This window comes from Contarinia nasturtii, unplaced genomic scaffold (genome assembly GCF_009176525.2).
Source record: "Contarinia nasturtii isolate CC-2019 unplaced genomic scaffold, AAFC_CNas_1.1 Cnas_scaffold_1371, whole genome shotgun sequence".
In the NCBI taxonomy this organism is placed as follows: Eukaryota; Metazoa; Arthropoda; class Insecta; order Diptera; family Cecidomyiidae; genus Contarinia; species Contarinia nasturtii.
In genome coordinates, this window is record NW_022198708.1 from 784,337 (window position 1) to 808,982 (window position 24,646).

Consider the following 24,646-nt stretch of genomic DNA (forward strand, 5'->3'; position numbering starts at 1 on the left):
AGAAAATAATTAAATCAATTATCAAATACAAGGAAAACACTTCGTCCATTCATTGAATTGTTTCTATACTCACCTCAATGTGGACAATGTTTCTTCATAATTATCGGCGGCTGGTGAAATTGTTGCAACCATAACCGTTTTCGAATTACCACCCAAATTATCTTTGAGCAACCATGTGAGTACGGAATCTCGATACGGTACAAATTTATCATTTCGTTTTCCACTCGATGCATCGGCCAATTTTGATATCACAAGACCGAGCGTTGTAAGTGATTTATTAATGTTTGATCCTTCTTTTAGTCGATCACCAACGGCACCAGTTTTAACCGCTCGTTCACTACCAGCCAAATCTACCAGCGACATTCGTGACACTTTTTCACCCGTAACACCGGATTTTTGATCGGTTATGGTTTGTGTTAGCACCACCGAGAATACAGCATGCGATCGTGACGATTCGGCATTCATATTCGTTGCGGCTACTGTACGCGATTTATTACCTTCTGTCATTAAATTATCAATGTCTTCGAATGATGTGACCGCCAATTGTGACAAACCATCCACATATGGACCAAGTAAATTATGTTCACGCACTCGTAACGATTGCTTGTTTGGCTTTAGATCCAGCAAATCATGCACTTTTTCATTATAAATTTCCATATACGATACTTCAACTTTACATGATAAATCCTGCGTTTGTTTTGTTGAAATTGAGTAGAAAAGTTCATCACATAATCTTGGTATAATTCCTTTATTATCTTGCGATCCCATCATCGTGTAAGATTTTCCAGAACCTACAATTTTGTTCGGTTTTCGAAAAAATTGACAAAGAATAACAACAATTAATAAACTTAAAATAATTATTCATTATTTTGTAGATTGAGACTTTTTTCCCATTTTTAAATCGAAAAAATACTTCCAAAGAACATAAGCTTTACGTGCTTTCTTTCTTTATTCATTTTATAAGTGCCTGAATCATCTTGAATCATTACCTGTCTGTCCGTATGCAAATATGCACGCATTATATCCTTGGAATGCATTTTCCAAAATATCACGGCCAACCGAATCGAATACATGCTCCTGCGATGCAAAGTGTGGTGCATCTTTGTCCGTTGAATAAAAGCAATGATCGAATGCAAATGTTTTTGGTTGTTTTCTGTAACACAAAAAATAAAGAGAAATATGAAACGAACGTCAATATTTTTGAAGTTTCTAGATGGCTTTCAACTACCGAAAAACTTATCGAACGTGAGGTCTCCAGCCGAAAAACCCCTAGCTAAATTGAATATTTTTGAAATTTTGAAAATCTGTCTATCTATATGTCAGAGCCTATGATTGCAAACTGCCAGCATACTCGATAATCACATGTTTTTTTTTAATATCAATCTAATGTTGATTTTCTCATCTTTTCAAAACTGTTTGATTGAAACAAAAAGTTTGATTTAAAAAGATGTCTGCTCCTCTATTACATTTTCTCGTGGATCATCTTCTTTGTTGAAACGACTGTTTTTTTCTTGAAACTCATTCGCTTCATTCTTTGCAGACAATATATTGAAGTAGCTGGTCAGTTGAGCTGACAGTACGTTAGCCAGCTAAATGGATCAAAACAATAAAAGTTATTGTTATGATGAACAATCACTTCTATTAAAACAATAACGTCTATTGTTTTAGCCCATTTAGCTGGCTAACGTACTGTCAGCTCAATTGACCAGTTAATTCAATATATTGTCTGATTCTTTGTGAGTTCAAAAAAATGCAATTTTTATTACAAAACAAAGAGCGTTGTTAATCATTTACATCGAAAGCATTTAATCTTTTTATCTGGCTAATTTGATGAATTTAACAAAATGTTAAACTTTTTTGCGTTTTTATTTGTGATATAAATCACCGTTTAGATAAAATAAAAGGCACGAATCAAGGCTATGCCAATTAAAATTTACGTTCTACCATGAAATTGTTTGCAAAGTGCAGGATAGCATGAAAAGTTCAATGAAACGTGAAATAAAATGCGTAAAATACAATGGGCTTGTTTTGCATTTAATTGGTGTTTGATCGGGTCATTAAATATTGAATTGTTGATCTTTTTTTGCTCTCTCTATCCCATTGTATCTCTAGAGATGCAATGCGTAAAAATATCGAGAATTCAAAATGTTCATAATTAACGAATGCACATTCTATTCGGAGTTAATCGATGTGAACGAAGCCTCACCTTATCATACTTTAGTAGATCAACCAGGCAGAAGGAAGAGAGAGAGAGAGAGAGAAACACACACCGACAGAGAATAATAATGTGCGTTTTATGTGCGATGCGTATTTTAGCCAAAGTATGAAATAAATGTGTCAAAATTATGCCTAAAGTATCTATGGGCATTATATTGCCTATACAAATACACCGAGCTTACTTTTGTATCAATGTGTGTCGTTTCTGTTCGTTTTGGATTTGGTTAATGTATGCGTGTGCTTGTTATTTTCGACTATATTTGTTAGTCTCTCTAGATAAATTTCTCATCGTATTTTTTTACTCATTTAGCGTGGATATTACGCGCCAAATGAAATTCATCGAAGTCCATCACTTGAGTTTTTATTTTATCAATGCAAAATGATGACAAATATTTGATAAACGATCGTTGTATGATTCATGGGAGACATTTTTCCAAAGCATTATTTCATTTTCTTGGAAAAAAAGAAGATAATTCTAAACTCCAGAGTTCAAATGACATTTACTTTCTTAATTGATCCTAATCTGTAGTTGTTGTTGTTGTTTTTTTCGTCCAAACACGCTCAATATGCATTTTAAATGTTTGCCTTGTTGATATGGAACAATATTTTCGTTTCAGTTTGAAAAGAATTCTGTGAAATGTTTCGTTTTTTGACGAAATTGAAACTGGAAATATGAGAATTTTGTCTATATTGATACATAAAAAGCATAAAACAGTCAATAAATGGCAAGAAAAAAATTGTATAAAAACAAATTGAGTTTATGATAGTTTCTTTTTCCCTTTTTGTCTTCTCTAAAACGTGTAGATTGAGAATCGTAAAATTGAGCACATTTTTTGAGTTTGTTCGTAGGCATAATCGAAAGCGAGCGAATGAGTCCGAGCGAGCGAGTGAGTAAGTAGGAAAGCAAATGTACGCGTTAAGGCGTTCAACTGTATTAAGTGTATGCGTATTTGTGCGCCGACGAAGCGAGGCATACACGCTTTATATTATGATTTCAAGTACAATATAAATGTGATTCTCAACCAATACAGAATGAACAGCGTTCGAAATTGAGGGTTCTGAAAACAACGCATTCAAAGCAAGTTTTATGTGTGTGAGTGTGTGTGTGTGTTTAAAAACCCGACACCCATACACACGCACGCACTCATTCAATTGGTATTTATATTTGTGGGAAAAAAGAACGCGGTACGCGCCTACGGGTGTATTTGCAATGCGTATGTGTTGGTGAGAGAGTCGAAGCTTGTGTAAAAATATCTCTCTTTCTCATCGTGTCTTGTATAGAGAAGAAAAAAACAAAAAAACAGAGTCATGTATGAGGATCGTCGGTCGGTTAGTTACACGTGCCTTCTCTGTCACTCTTGTATCAATTAGTATTGCGTTTTGTTGTACGTGTCTGCGTATGTGTTTGTATGAGTGATTTTTTTTGCTTGGTTTTCCATTTTATTTTGAGTACACACAAACACGCGCGCGCCTCCGATTGTCTATATGTGTATCGATGTTGTTAATAATTGTTGTTGTATTGGTGAGCAACTGCACAGCTCCATTCATTTGAAGCACGGCAAAAGCAAGCAATGCTCAATCGAGTAACATCTGGAAAGTGAATAACATCTTTACAACAAAACGCGTAGGTTGAGTGATTTTAACATCTTTTCACATCACTCGTAAAATAAGATCATCAAATAGAGTCCGGGAAAATATTATCAACATCTCAAATGGCTGACACCGAAAAGGCACCAGAACAACAACAAGCCCCAGCCAAAACCGAGGGCACCAACAATGATAGCGCCGCAAATCAAGCAGCAGCGGAAGAACAAAAGCCCAAGCAAATCATTGGTGAGTTTTTACAACCAACAAAAGACACAAAAAAATATATATTTCAAAATCATTTAAATAAACCGCATAAACACACAAGAACGAATCTCTCAAATGAAAAAGATGATTTGATAGATGAATGATGGTGGAAAAAAAATTTATGAACTAAAATGACGCATCGGATTGAATTGTGTGTGAGAGACACCCGAAGGAAGGAACTCTCTTTCTCGTCCATTTTGAATTCAATAATCATCCGTTGTGGTGTGTATTTTTAATTCGAAATTCGGTGGAAGAGATTCGATCCGAGCACATTACATGCGAAAAAAAAAAACACTAAATAAATGAAATAAAACTAAATAAGAAGAAGACAAGAGAGGGAAAAAATAAAGTAATACTACGCGTATTTGATTATTATACCAAACGTCGACAAAGTGACGCGCTCGTTCTATCGTTTAAAAGTGTGCTGCTTTATTTGTCTCAAATCGAATGTGAAAAAAAATCAACAATGCCATACACTTCCATCTTCTTTCTCTGCCAATGTTTGCCATCATTGGCTTCGTTCACAATTTTTCGTTTAAATGCGTCTATTTTATCATATTATTATTATTGTTATTTGAATGTTGTTGTTGCATTGCCTTGTCTTTGTGCACTTATTTCTGCAATTGATTTAGACGTTCGTTGACATGCTTTGATTTGATTTAATCAAATCAAATGTGAACAACTCGTCATTTTTGTGATCATCTATCACGGTTCATTCATTTTTGTGATTGAATCTACACATTTTGTGTGAAAAAGAAAGAAATTTAATGAGACTCATGATGTTTATGGGAAGCAAATATTAATGGATAGAACGCCATGCTGTTAGCAGCAAACAATGTTCGTTCCATGTCTAAAAAAAATCATAATCATCGATAGCGCGACAGATTTTTCATGAACAATTTTTGAGAGAGAAAGTACATATCACCACCAACAACAACATTGTATTTAATTTGAGATGAATTTTAAAGTTCACTTGTGGTGATTAGCAAGGAATTTCATGTTTAGAAATGAAACGTGCACGCGATGCGCACGATATATGTAGCTCATAAAATGAACAAAGCACATTGAAAACGATACGAATTCGACGAATTCTTTGCTTATTTCATCGTCATCGTCGTTGTTATTTTCGAGATTCCAAATTTATTTCTCGCCTTTGTCCACAATTTGTGTGTGTGTTTTTCCGTTCTTTCATTCTATCCATTAAAATGCGAGAAGAGGCATTTTTTTGAATAGCTAAAGATATTTGGAATTGAAAAATTAAAAATAGTACATTTTTTTTGTTGGTAAAAACGATGAAATGAGAGAAAAATAGTGGCTAAAGTGCACGTGAATAAAATATATGAACGAAGCAAAGAAATTTTCGATGAGACGAACGAGAAAAAGCCGGTAGCCATTTTGAATGCGAATAGTACACACATTTTTGTCGTTCGCCATGCCGTACAATGTGTTCCCTATTACAACTCTCTAAGTATATTCTAAATACGGAGCGTGTGTACTCTATCTCCTCTCTGTCTACCATTCTCTTGCTCTCTTGCGTTACGCTTCGCTTTTCATTCTCTCTCTCTATCTCTCTCTATCTCTCTGCCGCTCTCACGCGGAATACAACACACTCACAAATGGACTGTCGTGTAAGTGAGCGAGAGAGTGAGCACACAGTATGACATAGTGGATGGTCGAAATGAATATGAGGGAACGAGGTGTATATGTGTTTGTTGCCTTGAAAGCGTGTCTATAATTCGGCTAAAATAAAACCTCGAAATATTTTATTAAAATATGACAAATATATGCATGGAATTACTTGGAATATTTGTCAATCTTTTTTTTTTTTTGTCATTTATATTTTAATGCCGTGGATACGGTAGAAAGAGGAAATTCAGGAATACACACACGAACATAGACATGCATCAAATGCATACCAAAAATATTATGAAAACAGACCGCAAATAGATAACATACACACGCCAAACGACAAGAAGAAGGAGAGGCATTTTTTTATTACGCAGAATGTGCGATCAGAGTCGATTGAATCTATGATTCGCTGTTTTTGTTATTCATTTCGATTAATTGTCAATATTTTAAAGAAAACAAAAAACAACAAATGTTTATTGTCCATGTGATTTAAAAAAACGAATGTAAGTCACACAAATTGAGCGAAATGTGAGAATTGACAGAAAAACATAGTAGTAAATTGCGGCACCGCGAAGAGATAGAGAGAGAGAGAGAGAGAGAGAGAGAGAGAGAGAGAGAGAGAGAGAGAGAGAGACTGAGAGTTAATGAAAGCGCGTGTACACATACACACTCATTGATAGTTTTAATTTTTCTTCGAAAACAGGAGTATGAAAACGAAGACATGCACACATGAAAAGATGAAAATGTATGTGCGACAAATCTTCGACACTTCTAATTCTAGCATATTCAGAAGGTGTGATTATTAAACTTTCTCGTCGAACATTTCGAGAACAAGTCAAAAAATGAACTTGTTTCCCTCTCAAAATCGGTGTGATTTTGCTTTGGAGGCTGACAGATGACTTACAAAAATATCATTATTTCAGACTATTTTCGGTCGATGTTTTCCATTTATTCGGAATCAAATCGGAGCCAAAATATGTGGCCTTTTTCATTCAAAACTCAGTTCCTGTTATTCATTTTGTTTTCCGTTTTGTTTATTTTCGACAATAGAACGATATAATGAATATATTCAACTTAATCCATATACATTTCGATATTGAAATGAAATCGTTAAAAAATGCTGAAAAATGCCGATGACATCATCTCTCATCGATCACCAACAACAACACCAAATCGCAACACACAAAAAAACTGTATATATAAAAGAAGAATTTTAGTAGTTTTTCGCCCAAGCGAATTGAAATGCGCTCATTTTGAACGGTGCGAACCGATTCATGCACACCAACCCAAACACGGTGTACGATGTGGTGTAACACACAGAAAAATATTCCATCGCGTGCGTATACAATGTATGAAGTTTATTCTAAATATAGATAGTTGGGCGTGCGTGTGAATCGCCCTCTGTCGCTCGCGCTCAAATAAACTACGCATAAGCATGTGTTCACAAAATGTTCAGTTCCGAGCTAGTATCATGCTGTCAGTTTTCTTTTGTTGTTGTTGTTGTTGTTGTTGTTGTTGTTGTTGCTGGTCTTTAGTTTGATATTTGACAGCACACAATTTCAATGCATGTCCATTTTTAAGCAACGAGCGAAAATAAATGTGAAACATTCCAGCATTGATATGCAATAAAATTCAATCAGATCGATTCGTTCATAGAAGGAAAAAGTTCAACAGTGGACTAAGCGCTAATGGCAATATTAAAAATGGTGCGAATACCATATTTGTACAGTTCAAATGAGTCCAAATGCCATACAAGAATGAAAAAAATGCGACCGAGAATTTAAATATTCAGCTGAATTGACAATCGATTGTTGAGTCGATCAATGCAAGATAATTTGAGCTTGTCTATGTATGTATTTCATTCATTTCAATTTTTATTTTCATCAGATCGAATGATTTTATTTGAAAACGAAAAAAAAATCGACAAAATTTTGCAATGATTTCAATTCAATCTTGCTTAATATTGGCACAGCTGTGACCATATTTCAATTTGATCGAACTCAAATTGATGCAATACCCCCCATGCAAAACGCATGTTAATTGCCACTTTTTCTAGAATATTTGTCCAATTTGTGTGTATTTGCATTTTATTGCACAAAATAAATTCAAATTTTTAATTTTTTTTTTATTTTTCTTTTGTTTTTGATTGAATAGCTGAAAAAGTAACGGGCACCGTCAAGTGGTTCAATGTGAAAAGTGGTTATGGCTTTATCAATCGTCATGACACAAAAGAGGATGTGTTTGTTCATCAAACGGCCATCGTGAACAATAACCCAAAGAAAGCCGTACGATCGGTTGGCGACGAAGAAGTCGTTGAATTTGATGTCGTTTTAGGCGACAAAGGTAATGAAGCGGCCAATGTAACTGGCCCGGGCGGTGAGCCAGTTCAAGGTAGCCCATTTGCTCCAGACAAGAGACGTGGTCGCATGTATCGTCCACGTCGTCGCACTCAACGCAGCGAGGGCGGTGGTGAAACTGGTGGCGAAGGCGAAGGTAAGATAAATTCTTTATTCATATTTATTTTCTTACTTTGCTAACATTGCATTAATTTTTTAGATTTTTCTGTAGGTGAAGGTGCAGGAGAAGGTGGCGACAAGAAGCCACGGGCACGTCGTTTCGGAGGAGGACAGCGTCGTCGCTTCGGTCCAGGTCGTGGCTTTAGGCGCGGACCTCGTAGAAGCGAAAACGGAGAAGGAGTGAATGGTATGTTTTCAATTTTGATTTTGTTTTAAATTTTATTTCTTTAATGTTTGTGTTTGTAATTGTATTGAATTAATTTGTGTCTTTTTAATTTATTGTGAATATAGGTGATGCTAATGAAGGTGGTAACACTGAGGGAGAAGGCGATGGTCCACAAAACGGTCGTCCAAACCGAAACCAACGTCGTCCACCACGCAAAAATTTCCGACCACGTAAGCCACGCAACAGCGAAGGTGGTGAAGGTGGCCAAAGCGAAGGTGGTGAAGGCAATGAGAATGGACAAAAAGGTGGCCGACCACCACGAAGACGTTTGAATCGCAAACCAAAAACCAGCGGATCCAATCAAGTAAGTGAACCAAACAATCACTTGAGTCAATCTCGAGATAAATCAATCAATTTCGTCATATTAATTTTGTGATTTGAATTGTTTTTTTTTCTTTTGCAGGACGGTGGTCAAGAAGTACAAAATACTGTCACCGAAAGTACAGCGTAAAATTTGCAGAAATTAAACAGAATACAAACAAAATAATGTTGACGCGCTCAAGAGTACCATCTCTAATTAACAACAAAAACAAAAAAAAATTAACAACAACCAAACACCCACACACATCCAGAGTGTTGCATATTGTTTTCGAACAATCGTGTTTTAAAGTCCATCAAACCGAAACGACACTAATTTTACAATAAACCTTAGATTGTTTTGCATGGTGTTTTTTTATATATGTATATCATCTTTTTTTAAAAATTTTACTTTATTTTTCAATTTTTTTTTTGTCAAAAACTGTAACAACTTGAGAAATTTTTAAATAAAAGGAAATTATTATACATATATAATAATTATTATTGATTTTTTTACGCATTAAATAACCAGACCCAAAATAGTTGACAGTTGAACAGGGAGACGAGAACAGGAAGCACATGTCTCAAGATTGTTATTTCGAATGATAATTACATTTGACGATATAGTTCAATGCAGAGTTCAAATTGTGGTCTTATTCAGATATTCATCTCTTGCATTTTCACAAACAATTGTTGAAAAACATTGTCAATTTCACTCATTCACACGAATGTATATCTTTCTCTGAAGACTAATTCAATCCACATTTCACACATCTGATAATCTCTGTCTCTCACATTCTCCTTATTACATGCTCTGTTTCTCTCATTCTTTTTCTTAAATGGAAAGCTTCAAATGCATGTCATAAATTGACATTTTTAAAATGTTAATAAAAAAATGCAAATTGTTTTGAATAGGTACTTACCGTTCGAGTTTTTCTATTGACGCTGGATTTCGCAGGATTGTCTGTTGGTCATCCATATCCACAACGCATTGTGTACTTAGTTCTAATTCTGTTTGGGGTTAATCAAAACAAAAACGAATTGGTTAGCTTTGCAATATATTATATGATTAATTGTTTAATTAAATACAAAAAAAATAAAATAAAAGCGCAATAAAAGGTATTTGCGATGCGATTAGTATCAGTGTCAGAGATGGTGTATTGTGAATTTCGTCGATATGGTGTGAATATAAAAACGGAAATCGAAAAATCGTATACCACTTGCAAATGCCATGCATATCAAATGAAAAAAGAAACCATTCATTCCTTCTGGTGTGCACTTCACGCGCATTATTCTGGGTCAATCAGAATCATTGATTCGGACAAACGTTTTGATATCAAATGATTCATATCTGCAAGGCAATGGCACGGTTTCGCTTGATTGTTTTGTTTGTTTTTTTTTATGTCGTACATTTCATTCGCATTAATCAACGAAAAATGAGCCGACAACGATGACTAAGAAGACAAAACGCAGTTTTTTTTTTTAAATAAAGTTGCCAAACAAATGGCTGAAAATGTAATCAATAAATAGTGAAGCGAGCAAATCTTCAAGGATATTTGGCATGATATTTGAATTGTTCGTTGAGCTGAAAAGTGTTGAACAAGTTCTACATCAATGATTTTGAATGTGTTGCTCCCAAAAAGAAACAGACTTCAGCTTTTGTTCCCCCGAATCAAGAATTGTTTATATACCGGGTGTTTCATATAAGTGCTCTTCACTGTCGGGAGTGTGATTTTTAATTTTTTTCTTTTTGGAGGGTCTCCTTATTGGACCCTGATATGATTAGCTAAGAATTTCTATGGAATCCATCCCCCTAAAAGATGGAAGATAAAAAGCATTCCTGGCCACTTATGTGAGACACCCTGTATATCTGCTGTTTGTCTTCTTTGTTGTTTGTAACCATATACTGTGTTTGAATAGTTTGTTCGGTTGATGGTTTTTCATCAATTTTGTTTCATGATGGTGTAGACAAACTGGAGCTGAGCTTAAATTGATGATATTTAGGCATTTCAAACAAATAAAAATGAACGACACAGAAAATCGAGAATATACGGTTGGCGCAAATGGCAATAGCCGCTTTATTACTTTGAAACAGAGCCATACATCACGCACACACGCCCAACGATAATTTTCATCGAACAAAAATTAGACCAATCGCCCATTTTCCATTTTCTCTTCCTTTATTTTTCGTAGACCGGGCCGAGCCGCTATATCCATTTATTGGTGCACATTTAATCGTGAAAGTGGACGGCAAAGAAACATAATAAAAAGCGGCTACAAAACGATGGAAATCAGATTGAACCAGTTGGCTGGCACTAGCAATTTTTGTTCACGCCGCGAAGGAGTATTTGAAATAAAATGGCATGGCAAAAAAGGAAAATTGCATATTTATTCTCGATGAAAGCTTGGCTCGATAATAATGCAAATCTTATGGAAATGTTCATGGCGCATCACAAAGAACGGGTCACCCTTTTATTTGTTTTGACAACCTGCTGGCAAAAGTGTCCGGAAAATATTTTCGGCGCAAATCACAAATTCGTACCACAGCATTAATATTTTATCGATGCTCACAATGGTATATGGATATTTGTGTGATGAAACAACAAAAACGGTGGTGGCTTGTTGTGGAATAGATTTGATGATAGTGAAAATATAGAATGTGTGTTGGTTGGCAGTCAGTTTACTGCGATATAATGTGTGTGACCTGCTTGTCACTTTTTGAACGCTTGGGGTTCTAATGTGTGTCATTTATTCAGTTGCTTTGCGCCAACGTTAACACACTCAATTGAAGGATTCTCTCGTTGTTTTCCTCATTCTCTCTCTCTCTTTCCCTTCCCAATGCCCATTGTAATGCATGATTTCATTGTGACTGACTTGGTGGTTACATGCATGCAAGCACGTATTTTTTTCTACTTCAATCTTATTTGGTTTTATTTTGCAAAACATCAAAGTAGACACGGAACGGTATACGGGGAAATAGAACAAAAGTTAATCCCAGAACTCGAATTCATGAAAAGAGTGAATTGCCATAAATTTTCATCACCTGTCCTCGCATATTTTTATTTTGCGCGCTCTTTTCACTTTTATACCTCTTCATGGTTTTTGTTCTTATTTCTTTTCGTTACATCGTTACTGAATGGCATTTCTATTTCTATTGGATCAAGAAACCATATTCGCGCATAAAACATGATTTTTTCTTTACTTTATTTTCTGGCTCTTCATTGTCTCTAGAATAATTTTGACGCTTAATTTTCACTGATGAGGGTTTTCTTTCAGCTTTTTACTTTTATTCCACATATACATATTCATTCATTCAAGTGTGTGTGTGTTTTATTTCTCTCGACTTTTTTCCATTAGTTTTTCTTTCTCTTTTCTCAATGATATCTTACTATTGTTGTAAAGCATGTACGTGCTGTATTTTGCACACAAGTCACACCAATAACACTCAATACACATTTCTTTGTTTTTTTTTATTTCTTCTGTTGTATGTTCTCTTGAATTACGCTCTCGAAACATCGGAACGATTGCACGCTCATATACGATAAAACTCATATATGTATATATTTATCGGTTTTGATGGTGGATCACAGTATATAGTAAACATTGAATTTTTCCGCTTTTTTATCCGACGCACACCAAAACACACACACACACATGTCATACAATACACAAAAGCGAATCGCGATATAGCTTTTCTCACGTGGTGAAAGAATACACGTCTATATGTATACAAATTATATATAGATTAACGTGTAAAATGGAAAAGCAGAAAAAATGCGATGGCAATTACAAAAAAGGAAATGAATGAGTAATAGAGTTTGGTGCGTAACACATATACACACATACACGCACACTAAACTATAAATTCAACATTTCCATGTTCATTTCGATTTTTTTCTTCTTTCATTTACATTCGCTCATAATCATCGTTCCTGGTGATGCGTACTTATTACATTTCTTCATCGATTTACTTATTACATTTTCATTTTCTTCGTTCATTGCTTTCTTTCATCATAGTTTGTCGCATTTATCTCATTGATTCACTTTTCATTTCGATTTGATAATATTATTCGTTTTCAGAGCGTGTTTTTTTTTTCTGCTGTTGTGGTGTATTGCTTCAGCCATTCTGCTGCGATATGTTCAGCCAGCTTTGAGCTCGATCGCAATTTGGGTGAGAGAGAAAGAGTTTCACTCTCATACAAAAATCAGCTGAGCAAATTGCGTCCGAGCACAGCCAAACGAGATAGGCTGAAAATATCTCCAATGTACAATATTTGATTGTGCTACGCTCAATGTGATTAATTCATCATTTCCCGCTTTCATAAAGCGCGCAGTATGTATATTTTATATTTTTTTTCTCTGATGCTTCGTTCGCACAATCTTATCGACTTTTTTTCCTGGCTCGCATAAATAAATAAAAAAGAAAAAAAATCAGATCCATCTCTTGCTCGTGCACACATACAAAAGCATACGCTCTCGATCATCACATCGCAGAGTATATCACATGGATATGCCAAATTTGACAAACACATAAAATTTGTGCTGGAAATTTCGTCGAAAAGACAGACTGTCATTAGAGACAATGTGGTCTCGCAGTATAATGGACAAATATCGGAAAGTAGTAATCCAAAAACAAAAGCAAATCAAAACAAAAAAAATATGTATAATAAAAGATATACAAACCTCGCCGATTGAATGGCCGTACTCGAACTGCAACCTTTATTTTATCCGTTGCCATGTTTATGATGTTGATTGGCTCTTTCTCTCTCTATCGGTTAATTTTGTTATATATCTGTTTTTTTTGTTTTTTTTTTCTTCTGTTTGAATTGTTTGTGTCGGTTAATGCTCGGAATATGTTATCTGAATGAGTATCTCGTTTCTTTTTTTTTATTTCGGTTTTTTTGGTTAAATAGTTTACACGTTGAAAATCGGCAAAAGCAGCAAAACGAAACAACATACATGTATATATAGAAAATCAATTCGAAACAAATACACAATTTTTCTTTAATTTGTTTCGAACACACTCAAGCAGTTTGGCCAAAAATGCTTCATATCTGCAAAACAAAAATCGATTCATCAATATTTTTGGTTGTTTTCATTTTTTGTTTTCAAACACCACTATAACCACTTGTTAGTAACTTTTTTTTTCTTTTGATTTTGAAAATTGTTTATGATTTTTTTTTTTGGTAATTTTGTTTTAGTCACACTCATGCACACACGTAAAATGTTTGTTAGTTGCGACACGGACCGAACGAAGCATCAGCGAATTAAATGCAGTATTAAAGTATGAAAAGATTTGTGCAGTGTGCGCGCTTGCTCGCCATATGTGTGTGTGTCATTAAGAATATCGATGATGTCGTTAATTGATGAAAAATCACCTGTTAAATCAATGTCTTGTGTGTGTCATCGACGTTTGTTTGTGCCGTGTTCATTTCACGTCTCTCAATCTAATGACAGTTAAGAACCATTTACAATTCCCATTAGGCTATATTGTTGCACACACGCTCTCATTAGTTTACTGTTGCTTTTTATGTGCGTTTTTATTTGGATTTATGTGGCCCGAAAATGTTTGACCAACTTGTTCGTAATTTCGTTTTACTTTAACTATAAAACGACAATGTAAATTCCATTTATGCCAAAAATACTTATACATTCACAAAAACACTCCATACACACAGACCCTCTGCATTGTGCAGATTTTGTATTTTCGTTGGTCGAAATGTGTTTTCAATTCATTTTGAAGTGATTCAAAATCAATGGTGATGGCATAGAGCACAAGAAAATAGAGCCATACCAAACAATGGCACTTGCCGAAATTGACGAATCTATGTTGTTTTTTGCGCTTTTGATCCACAAAACGAAATTATACTTTCACCGTAATGTATTTTTTTTTTTTTTGCTTTTCTATTTTGGCCGCACTTGTCGACACAGCTGAGAAACTTTGTACAACAATACAAGAAATGGAATGAGAAAAACAAACGACATTGACAAACATTTTTCGGTAAATGGAAATAGTGCACATTTTAAGCAAATGGAAGAGAAATACAGAGAGGAGCCAACAAACAATTGAGTCCTGTGGCATGTATGTATCGCATACATATCCTTTTTTTTGAAAAAAAAAAACTGAATTTAATTGCATTCGCCTTGAATGTGTGGCATGTTTTCAATGAGCTTTTTTTACGGTACTGAATGTAGATTTTATTTGGCAGTTTGAAATTTCCTGAAGTTCGCAGAGGTCGATTCATGGACTTTTGTTTCGTTCACTCAAGAAACTTTACACCGAATTTTTGACACTCACGCATGCACAAATAAACAAACCAAACTATTCCATTTTCGCTCTATATCCATCATCGAATTTTGGGATTTTCTGGCGAAATTTATACACTGCACAGATAAAAAAATTCTTACTTCCTTCATCAAATTCGCTAATTTAAGCAAAAAAAAAACTGAAACTTTGATTCATTCTCGTCGTTCACTCTAACACACATGCGAGCATGTTGTTTTATTTCTCAGTTAAGTTGGAATTGAGAAAAAAATCGACACGCAATTTATTGTTTCGATGCATAATTTATACAAAACGTATTATTTCTTTTTCGTTTGAAATAAATATATATATATTTTTTTTAATTAGAATTGCACGAAGGTTAACAACAACTCAAATCTCAGTCCAGTATCTGTGATTGCCAATTCGCACATTTTTTTTAAACCAAGTTTTCAAAAAATCCAAAAACAAACTATTCCACTGTAACACAGACATACACACAGAAAGAAGGAGCTGGCCAGTGAGAAGAAAAAAACAAACAGAATTTTTCTCCCTTTTTCGTGTTAACGAAATAAAGAACAGAATATATAAAAAAAACAGCACGAAGAACTATGACTATTCTGTCTTCATTCACTTGTACATCAGAACAGAGAAACGTCATGCACACATTTCAATACAGACAATATTCGCGTTTCCTTCATTGATTTTTCCCCGTGTTTATTATTCTCGCGAGTCTAAACTGAAAAATACCCGTACAAGAACTATATGCTACACACAATGAATATATATATTTTTTTTGTTCGGTCGTCGTGGTCGTCGTCATTTATCATCAACAGAGAGACAAACAAAAATTTCGTATTGACAGACTGCAAGAGCAATCGATTCAAAAAATTTACAAAAAAAAATTTTTTTTTCTTTTCTACAATGACTTAAAATGTATGTATATAAATATCTATCGTTTTGCGAGACACGTACGAAAAATAATGTATCAGCGTGCACCTCACACACCACGGTTACACGATGTGAATATAATATTTTTCTTTTGGTTTGGTTTTGAACTGGCTGTGTTTTCTTGTCTTTGAATGTTCTCTGCAAAAATAATAATATATATGTTCTTTTTCTCTCTCTCTTCGGTTACTGCTGTGTGTTGATGATTTCAACACAAAACACTCTTGGTCTTAATACTGGTGTTCCAGTCATCGAGCTGTGTGCATTTGACATTTAACGCCATATTGGAATTTTACTGTCACAAGGCAGCAGCAGTAAAGTGTGTATATATATACGTATAACAGTGTTTAACAAACGAAAACGATAATATTATAATACAGACACACAGCAAGAGAAAGAGAGAGAGAGAGATTCTCAAATGAGACATACGGACACACGCATACACATGCTCGTGCACCACCCATACATACAGTGTTGGCGCAGTGTACATCATACTTGCACACAACAAACAACAACAGCAAGTGCTTCTTATTGTGAATATGCGTTATACATCAAAATAACAATAGACTTGTTCGCTCACATTCGAATTGGATTCGTTCTCTATCTCTATTCGTTCGCTTTCGCTCTCTTTTTCAAAAACCATTTGAATTGAGTTTGTTGCGCGGTTATACACGAATGCGTAATTATATGTCGTTATTTTTCCAAACACACGCAGTCAGTCTTCAGTCATGCCAAATTAGAAGAACAACAACAACATTAACATTCCGTCACAGAAAATGAGTCAAATTCCATGAACGCATACATTGTATGATATTATAGATATAAGGATGAGAAAAAGAGTAAGTAAATCACATACGATCGCCAATTGAAACGAAACGTGAATCGAAAAAAAAGAAGAAATAATAATCATCGAATCAAATGACAATGCCGGGTGGAAAAATATGCATGTAATAAATTCACATAGTAAAATTGTCGCCTTCATCAGTGGTTTTTATCATTCATTCTCCCTCTCTCTTTCTCTCCCCATCTCTATTCATTATTCGCAATGCACACAGCTGATTTCGCATGACACACACACACATAGAGCGCTGTCGTGTTCGAGCGCAACGATGTTGAACGGTTCTTTTTCACGGCAATTTTTGTTCCGGCACCATCCTCATCTTACACTCAATCAGACACGATAAATCGGATGCTATTCTTCTTCTCTTCTTTCATGTAATTCGTCAATCGGAACGAAGTGAGAATTGTTTTGTAAGCACATCAAGCAGCTGTGCGTTCGTGTATTGGTGTTACACTCGTATTTGTTGTAATATTTTGAGTTGTATGTAATTGTCTTTTATTCTCAACCTCTGTCTCTCTCTTATTTACCGTCTCTCTATTTCTCTTCGGTGCTTTATTTATTGTAGTTTCATTAGGTTATGTTTCATTTTCGGTTTCGTTTAACAATTTTACATCCATTTCTCTTCATCACAATCGTTGAAGGAAAACCAAAATGTTCTCGTATTTACCGCGCTCCACTCAATGACAGCATGTGTGTGAGCGCGCGCGCTCATTTGTGTGCGTGTGTTCGATTCCTTGAAATAGTGTGTATTGACGTGACTGTTGTTGTTGACTTTTTTTTGCTTCTCTGCTATAGCCTTGTTGCCGAGGAAGTTTCGTTCAGTTTTTATTTGATTTCGATGTGCGGCCACCGATAGCCGCCGCTACAGTCAACACACATTTCTAATTACCATATTTTTTTTAACCATTTTTGCTCGTTTTCATCGTTTTCACATCACTTTTCTTTTGATTATTTAATTTGTGTGTGTGTGTGTGATTCGTGAGTTGTTTATACAATAACATCGTGCCCTTTCGTCGTTTTCATCAACAATTTATTGTTTTTAAATTCATCGGAAATTATCGTCATCTTTAGTTTCGTGCTCGAATACGTGCGATTCTGGTGTGGATCATAAAAAAAGCACATTGCGGTTAAAATCAGCGCATATAATTCGATTATCGATGCCATTATTTTGTTATTCTCGTTTTTTATGGAAGTGAGAGTCGCCGTGAGAGTTATGCGAATGTAAATTCGTCGAATAAATGCAACCGAACCACCATTAATTGTGGTATTGTTTTTATTTAGTCGTCGCCAGAAGAAGAAGCAAATGAATGAAGAAAAAAAAGTGTATAAAGTGCACACAAAGAAGTTTGGTTTATGATTTCATATAATTGAGATAGAATTTATGCAAAACAGCACAAAATACCTACCACTCTTTCTCGCCGTTAACAGAACTATTGCAATTTGTTAATTAGAAAATTGTGTGCGTCTGAATGGATCGTCATCGTTTGGACTGTTTTTGTCGTCGTCGTTATTGTCGTTGTCGTCGTCATCATTGTCGGGATTGTGCGATCAGCCGCCCGGTACACGGATTGTGAACGAACGTCAAAGATGAAAACAGTAGTGTACGATACATAAATATTTTTGCAAAAGAGTTTAGTGAGCTCCAGTGAATCGTCCTATAAACAATCGAATCGCCAGCAGCAGTGACTACTGTGATCAAAATTGACCGGCCGTTGGTCTTGCGAGCAATTTTAGTTTCGTGACACATTCAACAAGTCTTACAATCGATACATATTAAAAAAATCGAAAAGGCGGATCGGATAATCAGTTCGGTGTGCAACATTTTTTATTTTTTGAAGATTTTGTTTCTGATTATTTGGGGAAAAGAATACAAAGAAAACATCATGAAAACCTGTTGTGGTTGCATCGATATGCGAAAAGGAGTGGTGACTATTGGAACAATCGGATTGGTAAATATAAGTTTCTTTTTATTTGTAAATTAATTCAATTTACTTTTTTTCGGATTACGAGGTGAAAACACGTTGAATTACATCGCGAGATTTGAATAATACTCTGATTTTTTATGGCGCACTGAAATAAACGAAATTGTAGTAATGGATGATTTTAGTAGAAGTAAAAGAGTACAAGCATAATTATACATTTTTCCCGAAATCGAATTATTGCTAATAATTTATTGGTGACTCCATGTTGCTAAAACTATGCGTTTTAAGATCAAATTCAAAAATAAAATTGACACAAAATTCCAATCGAATTTTTTAATATTTTCACAAAAAAGAAGTTTTTTATTAATTTTTTTTCTTTTTTGAACCGGCATTAATTATAATTTATTTTCAAAACCAAATCATATAAAAGGTCAAAAATTATAAATTGATTTTATTTGAGTTTGTTCAAAATAAAAATATTTAAATTGGTTTGAATTGTAATGCATTTGATTTCAAAATTGAGAACCCAGCATTGCAAGCTCTCTACAATCTAGAAAGAAAATACAAACTAGATAACCTTTTGACATAAAAAAAACATGTTTGAAAAACTCGGAATGGATAAAATAGATGTACAGTGTCGACAGAAAGTCTGGGGCCACCTATGTATTTTTTATACAAAATTCCGTAAAATACCGTTTCTGAGAATAAAAAGTATTATTTTTGAAACGTCAAGAAAACATAAAAAAACACATATTTGGCCCAAAACTTTCTGTTGGCACTGTAGCTACTGTACTGATACTCAGGATTCATTAAAATGTCGAAAAATCCAAGTGAATTCTTTGAAAAACCACAGAAAATCGAATTCAGAAAAAAATTCAACGAATTTGTGAGGCTACAATGACTTTATTTTTGTAAAAAAAAAAAAACGTAAAAAATATTTGAAATTCAAATGAAGCAAGCATCGACTGTCTTCTAGCATTCATAAAATGATGCAAGCATTGGTGTTTCTCGTTCCGAATGTTTGAATGAAGTGTCAACTTAATATCTCACACCCGAAGGATTACGATATTTTTACTCCATTTTAACTAGTCAGCACTGAATTCAAATGAAGATGATACAATAAGACAAAAGATGTTGGGTAAATTATGCTGATTAATTCAGTTTCAACGCCAATCAAATAGTTGAGCCAAATCTATGCGAAATGGTCGCTTTGAAATCAATAAATATTGTAAATTGCATTATAATTTTCAAACAAATCATTTCAATTCAAAATAGCTATTCGTCTACCATAGATCGCTGACATTTGCATTTGTGGCTCATGTTTTTGTACACTTACTTATTGTTATTTGGTTTCTGTTTTCAGATTGCATCCATGCTGATGTTGGCGTCACAATTTATTTTGATGGCATTACAGAAAAAAGTGATGCTCGATGAAACTGACAAAATCGGCAATAATTTGTATTCTTTTGTGATGATCATGGGCATTGTTGTTTGCTTCTTCAAACTCATTTCGGATTGTTTGCTGATTTTTGGCGCAATTAAGGTATTATTTCAATTTGTAAAATGTACACATTTTCTTTATGGGCGGATCGTGCTTATATCGATATTTGTTTTTTCTTCTTCAAATGTTTTTACAGCAAACAACGCGCGAGGTATCCGTTTGGTTGGCAATTAATCTTTGCACCATTATTTATTTGTTCATTACACTGGTGTTCATTTATGACTTGCTTGCGGTGCACAAATCAAACATGGACCACCAAGAAGTTGTCATTCTCATTGTGTTTTTGCTCACATCAAATGGTGCGTTATGCATTTTACACCTTTTTGATATGATTAAAAAATATTTTAGTCGCAATCGACATCGATTCGCATTTTTCTTCCCTTTTTTTCAACGTAATGCAATTGCATCAAAATTGAAAATAAATTTAAAAATGATTGATTTTTTGCAGTGTGCTACCTCTATCTATGGTATCAAGTCTACATATTTTCGCGCCAATTAGATCTCGATGGACGAACTTCCCTGGAAGGAATTCTGCAAAATGTGACGGCAAGACCATAAATTGTAATTGGGAGAAACTTTTTATTTGGAGTCAACGACAACGTCCTTTTTCTCATTTTACTTTTCTTTTCTATTTTCAAATATTCTAAATCGATAAGAATCATTCAATTGACTTTTTTCATTTCAATTAAAGAAATATTAGTAATATAAGTGATATATACACGGCCATTACGACCGTTTAAAGAAGTGTTCCTTTCGTCTCACCATTGACTAAGTTGCCAAGTGTATTTGTGTGCCTTATTCATTTTACTTGCGCACATTGACGAATTTTATATGTAGCGTTCAATAGAATTAAATAAAAATCAAAAAGTTGAAGAAAAAATTTATAAACACACAAAATTCCGACGAAAAGAACCGAAAAATAGATAAATGTATGGAAAATAAATCTCATTTAGCCATGACACAAAATGTATGTGCCTGAAAAATGCACCGAAAAAAAAAAACAAAGAAAAAAACACACAAAAAATACCATTTAAACAATGTTCTTTACAATAGTTTTTTAATTATTATTCTTTGAAACTTAATTTTAGACAACTTTTAATAATAAATGCTAAAATAAATATTTTTTACAATGTTTTACAATGAAAATACAATAAAAAAATTGAAGAAAACAAATCCGTTTGGCGTCTGCTTTTTTTTCCTTTTCAATTATTCAATCAAATCGCATTTCGATTCCATTTCAGATCCAATCATACAAAAATAAAAACCCTCAACGTCATTGAATTTGTGCTTAAAATGGATGTTTTTTTTTTTTCAATAATAATAATTCGTTCGAAAATTTGAAAATATTTTTATTATCCTAAATAATTTCTTCTGTTTTTATTTTCTCGGTTTCTGCTGCTGAATTGTATCTAATTATTTCGGATGGATTTTATTAAAAAAAAAATTATTTTCCCTTGGATCATGTCAAGTCGTTGGTCAAGAGAATATGTTTGTGAGATAATCGAAGAGAATTAGCACTCTCCGGCTATAATGGAAATCAAACACCCTGAATTTACTATTTTTTAGTGCCGATTTGTTTGTGGCAACTTTATCTTTTAAAATCCATGAATTTGATTGGCACAGAGATCTGAGCGTATTCTCCACATTGGCAGTACCAATTGGCATTTCTCAGATTGACATTTTAGAAACAAATCGATTGATATGATCCAATTAAGGTGCCTCTCTTCACATTGTCCCATTCGAGGCGTTGACTTCGACGAAATCGAAATTCATTGTTTTCATTTAAAAATGTATATATTAGAGCCCCGTATTTTAAGTATAAGAAGCAACGGTGCACAACAACAATATATATCCTGACTGTATACATTTTTTTTCACTTAAATATACCAACCTATTCTATATATGTATATATCAACTATTGTATGACAAACACAGTACAATGAGAGGCATATTTAATAGTACTGCATATTAATTACAAACTATAAATGTATTGTTTTCACATTTTAGTTGCTCTTATAATGTTCAAACAAAGCTTATTAAATTATTTAATCTTCAGTTTTTCTCTTTGAAAATATCGAAATTAATATTTTTTTTGGTTGCACTACCTTACATAGATAAAAAAAAAAGTGTGAACATTCTGAATACCAAAACAAATGATCAAATAAGTGACTTTTCTGTGCAACAAAATCATTGTGTCTTGAAGGCACTCAACTACGAGTTGTTTTTCGGAGACATAATCGAAAATGCTCTCATTTGGCTATTGCTGTTGTTGTCGAAGAAAAATTCAGTGCCATGAAACCGAAATGTTTTAAAGCTTATATCCTATATAATTTAATACCTGTTAATTGGTAAATTTGCAAGGCCATTTAAATGTTTATTTGTTTGCAATGTCGAGAAGGCAATTTTAATTTCAGTGTATGTGTTTTTCGTTTCATTTCTCTTCTTTTTTTGTTACTTCAATTGTGTATATCGTTGCTCTCGTTTTGATGAGGTAATCGCGACATCAATTTAGACAAACAATTAGTACGAATGAGAGAAAAAGAGGGAATTATGAACACCGACAAAATCGTATGCCGGTTGCCACAAGTCCGGATTGAAGGACGATTCTGTCGATTGAAAGCGCACAACTTTTTATTTGCAAAATGTGACTCTTGTTTTAATGTCGAACGAGAAAATAAGGGTTTTCGATCAAAATTATGGCTCAATTTTTATGCCAATCAAATCGAATGAATAACGAAAATAATATGATTTCTTGCATTGGGAACGTGAATTAAATGTTTTACTTTTGGTGTTTGGTTGGACTTTGATGATGACTCACACCACATTCGAAATGCTCGCGAAAATATTTGTTTTTTCTTCGATGTGTTTTGATTGTTTTGTCTGACGATGATTTAAATCACCGCAGTGTAATGTATACAGAGTATATGTTTGTAAAACAATTACAATAAACATTTTTCTTCCAGAGCAATGGATTTTTGTGTAAGATATTGAGAATGAGCAATGAATTTGGATTGTTGCAAGTACTGACTGTTTATAGTTATTCTTTTTATCATCGAATTGTTTGTAGCACTTTTTGTGGAAATATACTGATAAAACTGGTTTTTTTATCTATTTGAGATTCATCAATAAGAAATAAATGTACTTTAATTAATGCGTGGCCGTGTATATCGTTAACTCTTTGCACCAACAAAATCGATTATTGCAATTAAAATTGGTTTGTTATCAATTATCAATTTGTGTGCGGATCATACTATCATTCTATAGAAACAAAACTGAGTTATTATAACAAGTGCGAAAATTGCATTTTATACTTGAGCTGCGGTTGGAATGCTACGAAAAAAAAACTGAATAAGTGTTGAATTTGGCATGATTGTGTGAGGGGTGGGCATGTTATGATTTGAGCATATATTTTTTGATCTAAATTAACACTTAATTTTTGCTCATTTATTATTGCTCAAGGCATTTTTGTTCGATCGAGAAAAAAATCGAAAACGACCGAACGATATTGATCATTAAAATTCTAAAAAGCTAAACAAATTTTGTGGTAACACAGAAAAGTCATAGAATTTCGAATATTTAAGCGCTTTTTAGAATACATGTTTTACACAGATAAAAGGCAAAGCGATGAATTTATTGTTTGCATTGCGGCGGGTGGTGTGTGTGTGTATTTGTTTGATTTGATTTCCACTTGAAATTTGATTCGTACCATTTACACATACGAATTATAATAAAACGGTACTTAAAAGTTATATATTTATATATATATATTCTTATATGAGAGTGCTCCTAATTTAAAATGTGTATTCTTCTGAGTGTTGTTGTTGTAGCTGGCAATTAATACATATATAATACTAAATAGATCATTTCATTGTGTATGTGAATTGCGGGTGGATCGGTGACAAAGGAATAAAGGTAGTGGCTTTTGTGATCGACTGAAGAAACAGAAATGATTAATCTTTTCTTTTTTTCCGAATAATTAGAGAAAAAATTGTATATATATAAATGTTTATATATATATCACAGCAAAAAACTCTTATTTGTTTTCATTATTTGAATTGGTTAAATGGGGGAAGAGTTGATCATACGATGGTGGATTATCATCTTTGTCGTCAATCGCTGGCGTTGACTGTCGATTGTGTTGCGTTGAACCGGTGGCTGTATATGTATCGCCGGCCGAATTGAATGCCGTCGATCGTGTATTATTCGGGCGACGTGTATTTGTATCGGACGATCTACCCTGAGTATCTTGTTCTGGTAAAAAGCAATCCTTTATATGCCAACATAACCAGAGACACGAGCCAACACCCACCAATGTGAAAATTAACGATGTCAATGCACTGATCACAATGTCTGTATTGTTGGCGGTTGCTTCTTTTGCTGCGACTACGACCGGTGGATTTGGACATCGTCCACCTTCATCCATACAATATGGCGGT

At 34.1% G+C, this 24,646-nt stretch overlaps 3 protein-coding genes across 4 annotated transcripts in view; 2 read left to right on the forward strand and 1 right to left on the reverse strand.

Annotated features, from left to right (window-relative positions):
- The window catches only part of LOC116345701 (kinesin-like protein KIF13B), a 34,859-nt gene extending 18,648 nt beyond the window's left edge, over positions 1–16,211 (reverse strand). Inside the window, exons 1-5 of the mRNA XM_031775314.1 lie at positions 15,974–16,211; positions 13,420–13,790; positions 9,660–9,747; positions 990–1,153; positions 74–791 (exon numbers count right to left, since the gene is read on the reverse strand). Of these exons, the coding sequence (XP_031631174.1) occupies positions 74–791; positions 990–1,153; positions 9,660–9,747; positions 13,420–13,474 (1,025 nt within the window). The 5' untranslated portion in view covers positions 13,475–13,790; positions 15,974–16,211. The remainder of the gene's footprint in view (positions 1–73; positions 792–989; positions 1,154–9,659; positions 9,748–13,419; positions 13,791–15,973) is intronic.
- Positions 3,769–9,123, forward strand: LOC116345702 (Y-box factor homolog). 2 transcript variants are annotated; one of them, XM_031775316.1, is made up of 5 exons: positions 3,769–4,050; positions 7,852–8,190; positions 8,266–8,400; positions 8,505–8,743; positions 8,843–9,123. In XM_031775316.1, the coding sequence occupies exons 1-5, from the start codon at positions 3,930–3,932 to the stop codon at positions 8,888–8,890; spliced, it is 882 nt and encodes a 293-aa protein (XP_031631176.1). In that variant the 5' UTR covers positions 3,769–3,929; the 3' UTR covers positions 8,891–9,123. The 2 variants fall into 2 exon arrangements, with proteins under 2 accessions (XP_031631176.1, XP_031631175.1); XM_031775315.1 differs by having other exon boundaries at positions 3,770–4,050; positions 8,254–8,400.
- Positions 16,212–17,480: 1,269 nt separating the features above from the next.
- Positions 17,481–21,292, forward strand: LOC116345718. The gene is made up of 4 exons (XM_031775351.1): positions 17,481–18,736; positions 20,073–20,252; positions 20,347–20,509; positions 20,659–21,292. The coding sequence occupies exons 1-4, from the start codon at positions 18,671–18,673 to the stop codon at positions 20,766–20,768; spliced, it is 519 nt and encodes a 172-aa protein (XP_031631211.1). The 5' UTR covers positions 17,481–18,670; the 3' UTR covers positions 20,769–21,292.
- The last annotated feature ends 3,354 nt before the right edge of the window (positions 21,293–24,646 follow it).

What these genes read in the sequence shown, in the direction of transcription:
- LOC116345702 (XM_031775315.1), top strand. Translation starts at nt 3,930, where the DNA reads ATGGCTGACACCGAAAAGGCACCAGAACAACAACAAGCCCCAGCCAAA. An exon ending in AAACGGAGAAGGAGTGAATG is followed by an intron (nt 8,401 to 8,504) that starts GTATGTTTTCAA and finishes TTGTGAATATAG; the next exon opens with GTGATGCTAATGAAGGTGGT. An exon ending in AAACCAGCGGATCCAATCAA is followed by an intron (nt 8,744 to 8,842) that starts GTAAGTGAACCA and finishes TTTCTTTTGCAG; the next exon opens with GACGGTGGTCAAGAAGTACA.
- LOC116345718 (XM_031775351.1), top strand. Translation starts at nt 18,671, where the DNA reads ATGAAAACCTGTTGTGGTTGCATCGATATGCGAAAAGGAGTGGTGACT. An exon ending in CTATTGGAACAATCGGATTG is followed by an intron (nt 18,737 to 20,072) that starts GTAAATATAAGT and finishes TTCTGTTTTCAG; the next exon opens with ATTGCATCCATGCTGATGTT. An exon ending in GTTTTTGCTCACATCAAATG is followed by an intron (nt 20,510 to 20,658) that starts GTGCGTTATGCA and finishes GATTTTTTGCAG; the next exon opens with TGTGCTACCTCTATCTATGG.